The sequence below is a fragment of the Ammospiza caudacuta genome, chromosome 12 (assembly GCF_027887145.1).
Source record: "Ammospiza caudacuta isolate bAmmCau1 chromosome 12, bAmmCau1.pri, whole genome shotgun sequence".
NCBI classification, from domain to species: Eukaryota; Metazoa; Chordata; class Aves; order Passeriformes; family Passerellidae; genus Ammospiza; species Ammospiza caudacuta.
In genome coordinates this window covers 16058274-16071664 of record NC_080604.1, presented here as the reverse complement: position 1 = coordinate 16071664, position 13391 = coordinate 16058274, and the positions used below count along the sequence as shown (strand labels likewise).

Below are 13391 nucleotides of genomic sequence, written 5' to 3'. Positions count from 1 at the left end.
TCCCCAGAAGAGACGCTGCCATTCACCTCCTCCAGCAGAAGTTTCTTTCAAACAATTTTTGCTTTTTTTCTCACTTCTGAGACTTTTTCTCACTACTAAGCAGTCATGAGAAAAATCACCTTAGATCACATAGTCCTTTACCTCTGGCTACAAACTTTGGCAGCTGATTCAGTCCCAAACCATCACACGCCTGCTTTGCAGTGGAGGTCTGTAGGTGTGGAATGGATGAGTACTTGGGAATAGATCTCCCATTGTTCTAAACTGTTGTTTTTTTTTCATGGAGAGCTGGCTGAGACAGTCTATTTTTAACCACAGTAGTATTTGTTTAAATAAGACTTCCTGACAGAAAGTCCCCAAAGTTTTGATGTTCCCCACACCTAACCTGTGCCTAATTCCTTTGCTAATGCCGCCTCGGAGCTGCTGGGGGGGTTAGCAGTGCTCCCGAGCAGGATATGCCTCTGTGCTCTGTTTTTCAGAGAACAGAGTGAAAAGATGGTTTGTTGGAGGTAATCTTAATGGAATACAAACTCCCCAGCCTTGGAACACAGGATCACACCAGGTCACTTCCCCTTCCCCACTTCAAACAGCGCAGCGCTTTAAGCCGCTCTGTCTCCATTACCACATTCTTCAAGGTGTCATGCGCTGCGAACTTCGTGTTGGTTTCTGCTGATACCAATGCTTGCTGGCATTTTGTAAACCTGCCACATAAAGTATAGGAGCCAAGTCTATCCCTGGTGCAACTCTCCTTAAGCAGCAGTGTGGCCCAGGGTATTCAACCGCATTAGAAAGTATTTTGCATCCAACAAGGTGTTGCCTGTGTGCATGAGGGTCTGCAGTCAGTGGGCTTATATCGTCTCCTTCAGAATTCCCTGGGATCAGCTCTTGGATCTGTGGTCAGTTCCAGAGTATTTCCCATTTTTATGAAGGAGGGGCCAGACTCCAGCCTGTCTGCAGGGTAGCAACTGTCAGCTGAAAAGGAAACTGCAGCTGGGTTTGCATCTCACTCCAGGCTCCCTGGAGAACTTGTCTGGCTAAATATATGCAGTCGTGGAGTGGAGAGCTTAGCAGGGTGCTGCACAGCTTTTCCCAGATGAGTGCTAGAAACCCTGTTCATTAACACTTCTAAATTTATTATGAATATATGTGTATTAATACTTTTATTCTGTAATATCTGTCAGCAGCATATTTAGGGAAAATTCTTGGGTTTGCTTGCATTTAGTTCACACTGTTGCCCTTGCTATGCTAAATACTTGATGTTTGCCTCTTAACTGACTCTACTTTTTGCTCTTTTCCTCTTAGATTTAACATGCCACATGATGACAATCACAAGTGCAAGGAAGATGGAGGTAAAAACCAACAGCATGTCATGGCACCAACACTGAACTTCTACACCAATCCCTGGATGTGGTCAAAGTGCAGTAGGAAATACATCACTGAATTTCTGGAGTAAGACCTTGCATATGCATGTGTTGGCTGTTTTCACATGTCCATGTGTCCCATGGAGTTCTTCAGTTAATTTGGAGCCCTAGTGTGCAGCGTTTGGAGGAAATCAGAGGGATTTGTGTGTGCACGCATCCTTTACCTAGAGCAGGAATGCACCCCTGGCATCCAGTCCCTGCCAGTTCAGCCTCATGATAAGCTGGCAAGGACCAGCCTCTCAATGGGGAAGAATAAGTCTTCCCCCATGGATATTGCTTTTAAGGAATGTGTGTTCTCCTCAAACCTGAAGAATGACTTTCCCGAGCTTTGTGGCCCAGATACGGAGCTGTGTTTTAGAAGGCAGATTGAATCTGCCTTTCTGCTCCACAGGTCAAGATAAAGCCCTGGCACTAATCCGTGTGGGAACACCGTTCCAGGAGCCCACGGGTCAGTTTGATGCACAGTGATTCGCCCATTTTGCTGTCGTGCCTTCCCGTGTGTTGTGGTGTGGAACAGAATGAGAGCCATGATGGTGTTCTGGCAAATCCAGGAGCTCAGTCCCTTGGGCAGTTCTGCTAATCAGTGATTTTTTTTTTTTTTCTCTGAATTCCTTATAAAAGTGCGCCAGTGCTTGCTCAGCAACTAAATGCACACTCAGAAATGCTTTTGCCATGGTAGCTGACTGTGGTGTGGTGGATGGTTGCTGTCACAGCACAAGGGTGATGGTGTATGGGTAACACACCCTCCTGTGCTTGAGTTTGAAATAGCTCTTGTAGTGCTTGTTAAATATGGCAAACATGGTGTGCAACTGCCCTACGGCTAATTCAGGCAAACACAAGGGAATTCTGATCTCCCACCTCCTGTTTAACACCAGTATTCTGATTTGTGTTGTAGCACTGGTTATGGGGAGTGTTTGCTTGATGAACCTTCATCAAGAACTTACACATTGCCTCAGCAGCTCCCAGGGCTGATTTATGACGTCAACAAACAATGTGAGTTAATTTTTGGACCCGGATCCCAAGTGTGCCCCTATATGGTAAGTGAAATTTCACACCTTATTTTTCCTGGTTTTGCCAGAGCAAAATAAGGTCTCCTGGGGTTGGATGAATGGCAGACTCACAATCCATCAACTTACTGTCAAGCTTGTGAGTTAATGATAAATCCTGGGGGGAATAATTTCATAAAGGATCATCTGTCTGGCAAGGCATGTGGTGCGTGTTTAATGTTTTGATCTATGCAATCACTTGAGCAGATGCAGTGTCGGCGACTTTGGTGTATCAACGTCGATGGTGCTCACAAGGGATGTCGAACCCAACACACACCTTGGGCTGATGGGACAGAATGTGAGCCTGGAAAGGTCTGTAATTTGTGCCTCGTGGCTCTATTTCCTTGGGCTGAGGATGAGCATATCAGTCAGAATCATCCTTCCCTAATGCCAGTTGTGTGGGGCACAGCTCTGACTGCAGTGCTGGAAGCCCAAAGCAGCTCACTGTGTTTTCAGCCTGGTGGTGCCTGGGACATCTCCAGCCCAGATACATGATTAAAGTCAACTGCTTGGTGTAACACTGCTTAAAGCAGGTATTCCTGGAGTGCTTATCTTCTTGAATTAATGCCCTTGAGTGAATTTTTGAGCAAAACTCTTGCAAAGCTTCCCTAATCTTTTGTTAGAAATTGCCTGTGTGATGTGAGCAATTAGTAATTCTGTGTAACATAAACTTGTCAGCTGGCTTTTCATCTTGACAGCTTCAGAGTAAAATATAGAATTGGTTGACATTTTATGTATGGAACATTTTTGGCAGCAATTAATAGAAACTTCCCATTTCCATGTGCAATGACTATGACTTGAGACCTTGTGCCCTCAATTTCTCTGTTGGTGAGCTTGAGATCTGCTCACTGCTGAAAGATCAGCAATAACTTTGAAATTTTCTTGAAATTCCAAAAATCTGGGCTGCAGCAAACCTGCACTCACCCTTGGATATGACCAGAGTGATGTGCAAACAGCAGCAGCTGAGCAGATCAGCACCCCCTCAGAGCCACCCTGTGTCATGCAGTGTCCAGCTCCATGGCTCTTAATAAAGACTGTGTGAGCAAAAATATGTCAGGCCACAAATTTAGACAATCTGACAAGTTCAGACCAACTAGGTAAGTGTGATCTGAATGTCTCAGCTGAGAGCAGATGGGCTCTTAAGAAAAGTTAATGCAGCCCACCTGTGTTCAGGTATTTAAATGTGTTCTCACAAAAGGGCTTTATGGAGTAATTTTGCTGTCTGTGTGTTCATCTGATTCAAGCTTAAAGTTTGGATCAACATAAACTCTGTCCTGCTTGCTATTTACTTGGGCTTGTGAAGTGCTGAGGTGTGAGTCTGAAGTGCTTTTCCTTGGAATAAATTGCTATTTTGGTACTCTGCTGTGGCCAGGAGCCCTATCAAACTGCTACTTGCTGACTAATGCCTCAAGTCTGCATGTTTAAAGCCCATGCTGTATGGGTTGGCAGATGGAGAAAATACCATACCATTTTTTATGGAGATATCTTTGGAAATAAGAGAGCCTGAATAGCTAAAAAAAAGATCTAGCTAAAATTACTGGGATGTAGATTTAACTGGGCTCTAAATTTACTCTTAAATCAAGGGCAGTAAAAAACATGGGAGTATTAACTTACACATATTTTGCATGTGAGGACACTGAATCTGATACCACTAAATCAAGCCATAAGCCAAGCCCAGAGTCTGGTTTTGCTGGGTGATGGTTTTACCAGGTTGCACAGAACCAGCTCATTGTTGGGTGGAGATAAATCTCTGAAGGAAGATGAAGGGGGTTGCAAATTTGGGCCACTCTCTGTTGTGCTTTTCAGGGCTGTTTAAAGAATGGTAACAGAGGAGCAGATGAGCAGTAATGATTTGTGTCTGCTGCCCTGTGGCAGCAGGTAGTGTGTCTGTTATGCATGCATGGAGCTGCACAGCCCCTTCTGCCCCCTGCTAGTCCATTCAGCCAGCCCAAGGATGGCAGCTGGATTTGGGGAATTATCTGGAGCTCTGGTGGTAAGACAAAGGAAAGGAAAGTCTGCTGTAATGTCTTCCATCCCTGCCAGGGCTCTCCAGCTCCACTGTGTGTCTAAGATATTTTGAATTTGCTCCAGACAATCTGCCTTTTATTCTCTTCTTTCTGTGAGCTGTTAGCTTATAGGAAAGAGAACCCTGGCAGGCTTTTTAGTCTTTCTGCTGTATCTCAACATAGAAATTATTTTTAAAATATGAAAGGCATAAAGGTTGCACAGCCAGACTGTTCACAGTGTGGTTCCAAGAAGCACTATTGTGTTTTCATAAGATAATCTTGCTGTTTATTTAAAACAGCTGCTCTTTTCCCCTGCTTCGCTTTACCATCAACTCCAACCTCCAAATTTTTAATAAAATCAATGGATGTAGATGACTTCCTGGTTAATACTCAACCATGAGATGGGAGACATATAGGTCATGTCACGGTCTGTGAGCTCTGTTCATTCACTAGTTAGCTATTCAGTCATCTTCCCTGGGTCAGTGGTGCCAGGCATGACTCTGGTTAGATATTTAGCTGTGAGCATCAACATTGCTGCAAGAAGTTCTCCACTGGGACAGCACTGTTGGGTTGGTGTCATGTATTTCTGTTGTTTAATGATAGCTGTCAGACCTCTTTGGACCTGTATAGGGACCCCAACCTTCAGGTTTTCAACCTTTAAATGCCAGGAAGAGTTGTGCATTGTAATTTGTCCTGCAGCAAAGAAACAGGCATTTCAGCTGATTTTATTGCTGTTCTTTACTGTAGCAGATGGGTTTTAGTCAGTTTTATCTTCAGATAAAAGCAAATCTGGGGCATTTTGCAGCCTAGAAACCATGCTTGTCTCTGAGCAAACACCACATGCAGGACTCAAATTATGAGTCCTTCTGTCCTGCAAACCATGTTCACGGGCAAATGCACCTGAGATCAGCTTTCTTCATCAGCAAAGCTATGTAAAAGTCAGCCTTCATGGGAAAAAGTGTCCCACGTGCTGCAGAGCTGTGGGATGCACAGCCCCATGACAGCTTGATCCTGCTCTGTTTTCCTAGATGGCTTTATCCAAGGTGGTTCATAAAGGTGTCTAAAAAAGCAGGATGAGCTTGTGGTGTATCTTGACATACCCTTGTTGTGCTATTAGTGGAAGGGCTGGAAAAACACAGTGCATTAGCAAATTTGACCCTGTTGCCATAAAGATCATCAGATCTGAACAGCACCTGGTGCACAGAAACACTGCAAGGGAATATTTTAGTGATACTCTCTACCTGCATTCTATAGTCTGTAGCCTCTTCTAATCTGTGAGCAATCAGCAATGTTTGGGCTTCCCATAATTACAAAGATTTAGGCATCTGCATGTCTCTGGGTTTAAAGCAACTGTAGCAAGCACTGTTCACTGAGAGGGGACATTTTTCCATCTATTCTGGTGAGACCAGAAGGTGACTCTTTCACTTCTGCACAAGTCTGTGTAGTCCATGTGGTAAACATACCCCAAAGGATACAATTTATACCATGAAAATAGGGAGAGGGGCTTGCCAAGGTAACTTAATCCAGTTTTCCAAACAAAAGAAAACGAGTCATAGCTGGAAAACAGAAGTGTAGACCAAGTCTTGGCAAGTCCCATGTTATGTCTGACTGTAAAAAAAAAACTACTTGGGCTTGAGGAATTAATTTTTCTCTTTTATTTGCCTTTTGGATTTGGAAGTTTTCTGCTTTGGGTAACTGTGGGGAGGTTTGAGTTTTCCCTGGTGTTTCTCCTCATTGCCCATCTCCTCCCCTGACAGGGCTCTCCATGCAGAGTTTCTGCAGCTCTGCAGGAAATCAGATAGAGCAGCTTTTTGAAAAGCCAGTGCTGCGAGCTTGCTGTGCTGCTTAGCACCAATAAACAGGGAATATTTTGTGGTTGCTGTTGTCTTTAGTCTTCATCCCATAAATCATTCCATGGACTCAGCACCTTGCCTTCACTTTGCCATTTAAGGGTATGGAGAAAGAAAAATATGGGGGTGACAGACAAAAGTAAAAGCGGTTCAGTTTTATTTGATTGCAAAATCATTGTGTGTGGCTGAGAAATAAGCGAGGCTGAGTCTCATTGCCCGGGCTGGTCACTGTGGGTCGCTCATAATGCAAAGCAGCACAATCCCACCTTTGCCCTGTCTCCTTCACGTGCAGCACTGCAGGTTTGGGATGTGTGTGCCCAAGGAGCGGGAGGCGCCGGTGACAGACGGAGCCTGGGGCACCTGGAGCCCCTTCGGGACCTGCTCGAGGACCTGCGGCGGCGGCATAAAGACAGCGATCCGAGAGTGCAACAGGCCCGAGTGAGTGCACAGGGGCAGATGGGGAAACGCACTTTGGGCTGCCCAAATGGGCTGGAATCAACTTGGGCTGCCCTCAGTCCTTGGGAGTGCCAAGGACAGGTGGCTCTGCACTGGGCATGGGTGGCTTTCCCCAGCATGGGTGAGGCAGGATGTGGTCATTGGTGTGTGGGTGAAGTGCTCTAAAAAAGGGATCCATCCATTCAACAATGAGGGATAAAAAGCTGATACCTCCATGTGTTTATTACCTTCCGTTTTCCTGTGGAGGCACAGCTGGGGTCCCACTTCGAGAGGTGTTTTTCTTTCTCCAAAGCTGTCAGAAAGGAAGGAGCCTTCCTTTTTCACCATTTTATCCCTGCTTTGGTTGCTTTTGCAGCTGTTCCTAGAGGCCTTTATAATAAGGTTTTCTACCGTTTTATTCCTGCTTTGTCTGGTTTTGCAGCTTTTGGCTGCTTTTGCAGCTGATCCTTTATACAGTTACATTTCAGCTGGTGCAGACTAGCCAAACCTCAGCAGAAATCTGTGCCCCATTAAAAAGTGGTACTCGAGAATGTTTGCTATCAGCCTGGAATGCAAAATCCTGCACCATTTGAAATGGCAGGGAATTTTGCTGTGGGCTTCAAGGAGACAAATATATAGCTGGTGCAATAGTAACGGCTTGAGCAACTGGTATGAAAACAGCCTGTTTACGTAAATTGTGAATTGTGCTGGTTTCTGTTTAGATGCCTTCTTGCAGAAGGGAGGCTCTCTGGGCTTTTATTTGGGACTGAGATACAGGGAGGAGAGGGTCTGTGGGGCTGATTGCACTGAGGGGTCTTAAAAAGATTCCTATTTCTCATCACTGGTGTTGGATGGTTTATTGCCAAGAAAATAGCCACTAGAGATGTGCCAGTGATAGTTTCATCACTGTTAATGGGAGAAGGGAGAGCTTATGCCCATGACACTCATGCTGTGGTAACAGGAGAGGCTGCTCAGCACAGCTGGGCAAGTGTCAAAAGTTGAGGCTGAGAGAGTAGGACACCAGCACATTAATTAAAACAATGCTAAGAAAAACACAAGTGCAGAGAGTTCTCCTCTGGCTGTGCTGAGTCAGCACACTCCATATGGTCTTCTGTAGCCATGGAAAGACAAAAGCAAAGCATCTTTGCAGCTCTGCTGCTGAAACTTTGGATGCTGTCAGTGAGATGTATTCCTGTTTTCTGAGACGCATCTATTCAGACTGATAGCTTTTTGTGATAGAAAATCTCCTTTATCCTAAAGGCTAGCCAAGGGATTTGAAATTCCATCTTCCCTGATTGCTTGTGGTTTGTGTCCTGGTGCTTCAGTGCTGTGGCTGGGATTTGCAAAAGCACCTAAACACACTCTGCTCCAAGCTGCCTGAGAAATCCTTGTGACTGATAGTGGTATTTTCCTTTCCTGAGCCTTGTGCTGGCACTGGCCTCTCTTCTCCAGCCCCTCACAAGGTCTTTGTGAGTAGCTTGTCCTGGCACCATCCATAGAGCTTCCCACTGATTGTCGTTGGTTTGTGCCTGCAATTTGACACCACAGTGTGAGCTCCCACCTCCTGTGTCCCCATTATCATGGGGCTGCTAAAACGATGCAAATGGATGAGAGCCCACTAGATATTCTCTTGCCTTTTCCCCTTCTCAAAGTACTTAAAAAGGAGACAGTCTCTCCTCTGTTGTAGAAGGCAGCAAACCTAACCCAGATACCTTGAGTAAGGTCTGAAATAATTCTCAATAAATCTTTTGTATTCAAAGTTGGTTTAGCTTTTTAAAGTTTTTTTCTGTGCATGAGAATCTGGGGTGGGATCTTGCATCCGGTAAAAAATTGTGTTAAATCTGGCATTGAAAATTACATCCATTCCCTCCATGCTGCAGAAAGTAAAGCTGCAGCTCCTGCCTCTCTACAATTTGTAGAGTGCTCTGACACCTACATGATGAGTGTCCTGCAGGGATGCAGGGAGAGCTGTAGGCCTCTGGAATTGCAGCAGCCTCTTTTGACATACCCTGAAGGAATGTGTTTGCTAACCAGACCAGACCCTTCCCACTGAGATTGCCCACATGGGAATTTGAGCCTGGCTGGTGGACAAAGCCCATGGCTGTGGTGCATCATCAGAGGGGCTGTGGTGCAAGCCCTGGTTTTCAGATAAAGACATGCTGCAGAATTATGGGAAAGGGCATATTTGATAACATGTCAATACCAGAATCCCTGTTTACAGGAATGGTTTTTTGGATGGGGGAGTCTAATCTCTGGATGTGAGTCAGATCACATTTGCATTTTAGTCCATCACAGAGGTATCCACCTGTGCTTAACAGTCTGAGCCTGACATGTAAACAAATGTATAGATAACTGTGCTGGCCACCAACCAATTCCCAGTCCTAGGGCTTCCTGGAATGTGGGGAAGGATATCTCAAACTGATCTGTGCACACTGGAGCTTCACAGATTTTTGTGCACATCCTCAAAATGCTCAAGGTGATGGCTTGAGCATCATGTATTTCAGACCTGTTGGGGTGGGAATGGGGATGAGACCACATCGTTCCCTGGGCATGAGAGTTTCTGGGCTGCTGGGAGGAGGGCAGTGGGTCTGGGGTGTGTGCAGGAGCCTGGGGGAATGGTACTGGATTGAAAGTGGGTCTGTGCCAGCTGTTAATTGGTCAAATAGGTGACTCCAAGAGAAGGGAAATGGAAGGAAAACAAGGTTTCTGTGCATGTACTGCTTTCCTTTCTGACTCTGTGGTACATTGTTGATGATCCATAAAAATATTACGCAGAGCAAAGTATGCTGTATTTCTTCATGACACTGAAAATTGATGTTATATGAGGGTGGCTTCTTTTTCAGGGTCAGCTCTTTCTGTCCCTCAGATTCTGTGAGAAGCAGAGCTGGTTAAAAACACTCTGAACTGTCAGGGCAGTTTGGAGCTGTTTTTGAGTGTCCGAAGTGTGAGTGTGCTTCGGCCCCCAGCATTGTCTGCAAGGAGATTTCCTGCCAGGGTTACAAAGCTGACAGTTTGCAACAAGGTGGCAAGCTTTAGCATCCTTCAGTTTGTGGTGTGTCCTGTGTCGATGTTATCTCAGTCTCAGGGGTCATGTCTAGTGAAGAAAAAACTAAATAGTAGCTTGGGATTTTTGGATTTTATCAGACATACTTTAAAAAAAGAAAAAGCTCCTACGTGTTCATGTTCCCCTTAACTAAATAGTTGAGAGTTTCATTTTAGTTAATTGATTTATATTGGAAGCAATATGTGGTTGCCATAAAAATGTTGTAATTACAATTTTTTTTAAAAAGAAATGCCTTCTTAAAGGTTTGTATAACTCAGATGTTTTGTCAAACTGCAGCAATCCTGCAGAGGTACAAATGCTTTTGAAGTGAAAATGACGAATCCTGTTAATTCCCCCATGAATGACTCAGACTCAGCCAGGTCTGGAGTGTGCTGTTGCCATGATAAAGAAGTTTCCCAGTATGCTGTGTGGTTGAGATGTCCCTTTGTAGCTAGAGGTGGCTCATGTGGCTGCATGGGAATAGTCCATGGGATGGGCTCTGGTATTGGGAAACCCCCAGCAATTGCCATTGTGCCTGCAAGGCAAGGAGGAGTTTGGGCTGTGTCTGCAGGAGCTGCTGTGCTGGGGTAGCCCTGGAGCTATCCCAGGTGTAATCAGGTGAGTTCTTTGAAGTTGTTTGTCACAAGGTGGACAACAGACTAAATCAGTAAAAACCAGGTTTAGACTTCCTCCACTAGGAACTGTAAAGGTGTAAAATCAGTCTGTAATCAGGAATCTGCAATGGCCACTGTGTAGTTGCTTGGGCTTTTTATCACTGGTACTTGCTTAATTGCAAACACCAGAAACCTTTGTAAGTGACATGAATTTCACTTCCAGATGGCATGTGAGAACTGCCCTCAGAGCAGGTAGAGCTGGTGTTGTGAGCTATTGCTCAGGACTGTGCCTGAGGACAAATCATACCCTGTGGTATTTAGGCTAGGACTAGAAGGGTCTGCACCAGAGCAGTGAGAATCTCAGGGACTGGAGGATGCTGGCAGGAAAAATCCCATGTTTGTAACTGGTGGTGCCCAGCATCTCATCTGCAGCTGCTCAAGGACACAACTCCTGCCAAACCTGTGAGCATCCCTAGCGTGGTGGTGAGGGGTGGTGGGAAGTCTGCCTGCCTTTCCTGGTTTTGCAGGCAATCTTTTGGCAAGGGCAAGCTGTTCTGTGCTGCTGTCTCTCATTTGTTTCACAGGAACTTTGCTACTTGAGTCATAAAGAGATCTCAAATGAAAGAGTGAAGAATTGTTATTTGTGGGATAAAAGGCACTGCTGGGCTTCCTGAGGTGCAGAGATGCTCAAAAATCCTGTTCAGCTGCAGGAACTTGTTGACTCACTGTGTGTAGGGACCATTGTGCAGGTGCAGGGGAGTACTGTCTTTTTTGTTAGAGGTGCTGGCTGCACGCAACTTGGAGATCTCATGGTGAGCACCTCTGTTATGAGGACAGGGGTGGCTCCCATTTATCACTCATTCATCTGCATCTTGAAGGGTTCTCCAAGTGTGCAAACTTTGTGTGTGTTCCTTCCCAATTGAGCTCCAAGGGAAGGAGCATTCTGCCAGCATCCCTGGGGCACTGAAGGGTGCCTGGTTCCCAGGCAAGGCAGAGCTGATCCTGAAGAACAGCCCTGGAAGGCACGAGGTGTGGGTGCATGGTTGTTGGAGCCTGGCAAGTCACTCTTCTGATTGCACTCCTTGCTACTGCAGGCACCCATTTTTCAGGGTGTAGATAGAAGATGTAGGTTTGGTGGTTATTTTGATGTGCAGCTCATTCTTGCACCACTGCTGGCAGCAGATGGAATAGGAGAGGCTCTTTCAGTCCCCAGAGTGATGTTCTTTGGCAAAGGCTTCATCTGCATATGAGAAAAATAGTTTTATGACTACAGCTCTGAATCTGTGAGTCAGGAAATTTAAAATGAAAGCTTCTAGGCTTTACCACTGGGTTTTATGTGGCTTGGATGGGATTTCTCTTCCCAGTTTATACCAGTGTCATCCTGCTATAAAATGGGGGTAAGTTATTTATTGGCTGTCTTTGATGCTTTCTGGAATATATGAGGGTAAAGTTGTTTCAAAGTGCTCAGCATTACCATTTTTAACATTTGGGGCTAGAAATCCTGAAGGACTAAGTGCTGCCTGACCTTTCAGCCTCTGCAGGGAAGGAAGCCTTTTCTCCTGTAATGTTTAGTTATTTGCAACCTACTAGATCAAAAGCAAATTGTCAGCCACAAAATCCATAGGACTGATGGGGTTGTAAGGAAACATGGGCCTGAGTGGGATCCCTCAATGTGAAAATAAGTCCTCAGGTGGGGAAGAAGATGTTGTGCTTCCTTTCTGGTTTCTCTCACGACCATGGCATCCATCAGAAAGCAAATATTCTTTTTCATCCCTTTTTATTGCATATGTGGGATTTTTTTTGTTAGACACCAGCATAACATTTCCTCCTTGTCAATCTGGGATATTAATTAAAGATATGCAGAAAGACAGAGCCCACAAAGTGCTGCTGCAAATCCTGACTGTACCGACCCAGTTGCAGAATTGCAGTTCCACCTCATTTCCAGCCTGATGTTGTCTCTGCAGACCCAAAAACGGTGGGAAATACTGCGTGGGTCGTCGTATGAAGTTTAAATCCTGCAACACAGAACCGTGCTCGAAGCTGAAGAAGGATTTCCGGGATGAGCAGTGTGCTGACTTTGATGGGAAACACTTCAACATCAACGGGCTGCCCACGAACGTGCGCTGGGTTCCCAAGTACAGCGGCAGTAAGTGGCTGGGGGGATGCAGGTCCTGCCTCCTGGATTGCTGCCTGGGGTGAGGGTGTTCAGATAACGTGCTCCTGGTGTCCCTCCTCCCCCTGCAGTCCTGATGAAGGATCGGTGCAAGCTCTTCTGCCGGGTGGCGGGGAACACGGCCTACTACCAGCTGCGGGACCGCGTCATCGACGGGACGCCCTGCGGCCCCGACACCAACGACATCTGCGTGCAGGGCCTTTGCCGGGTAATCATTGTCCCTTCCTCACCAAAAGGGCATGGCAGTTTGGTAGGGCAGGCTGGTGCTTCTGCACCATGCTCCAGGCAGGTGGTGGCATGTCCTCTGCACTCAGATGATGCCTATTACCAGCTCTGGGACCGCGTCATCGACGGGACGCCCTGCGGCCCCGACACCAACAACATCTGTGTGCAGGGCCTCTGCTGGGTGATCATTGTCCCTCCTCTTCACCAAAGGGGGATGGCAGTTTGGTAGGGCAGGCTGTTGCTTCTGCACCATGCTCCAGGCAGGTGGTGGCATGTCCTCTTCACTCAGAGGATGCCTGTTACCAGCTGCAGGCTCTGTAAGCCCCAAATGATCTGAAACTTGTGCCAGCCTCCAGATTTGCCCAAGAGCCACATGTGGAATCATAGGATTATTTAGATGGAGACCTTTGAGATCAAGTGCCACCATTAACCCAGCAGTGCCAAGTTCACCACTAAACCATGTCCCCAAGTGCCATATCTACATGTCTTCTAATACTAACAGGGAGGGTGACTCCCACCATTGCCCTGAGCAGCCTGTTCCAGTGTTTGACAAACTTTTTGGTGAAGAATTGTTTCCTAGT

At 46.0% G+C, this 13391-nt stretch overlaps 1 protein-coding gene across 1 annotated transcript in view; it reads left to right on the top strand.

The window, feature by feature from the left end:
* Positions 1-13391, top strand: part of ADAMTS9 (ADAM metallopeptidase with thrombospondin type 1 motif 9) — a 78706-nt gene that overhangs the window by 16585 nt on the left and 48730 nt on the right. Inside the window, exons 9-14 of the mRNA XM_058812794.1 lie at positions 1300-1446; positions 2314-2455; positions 2672-2776; positions 6613-6758; positions 12377-12558; positions 12657-12793. Coding sequence (XP_058668777.1) covers positions 1300-1446; positions 2314-2455; positions 2672-2776; positions 6613-6758; positions 12377-12558; positions 12657-12793 — 859 coding nt within the window. The remainder of the gene's footprint in view (positions 1-1299; positions 1447-2313; positions 2456-2671; positions 2777-6612; positions 6759-12376; positions 12559-12656; positions 12794-13391) is intronic.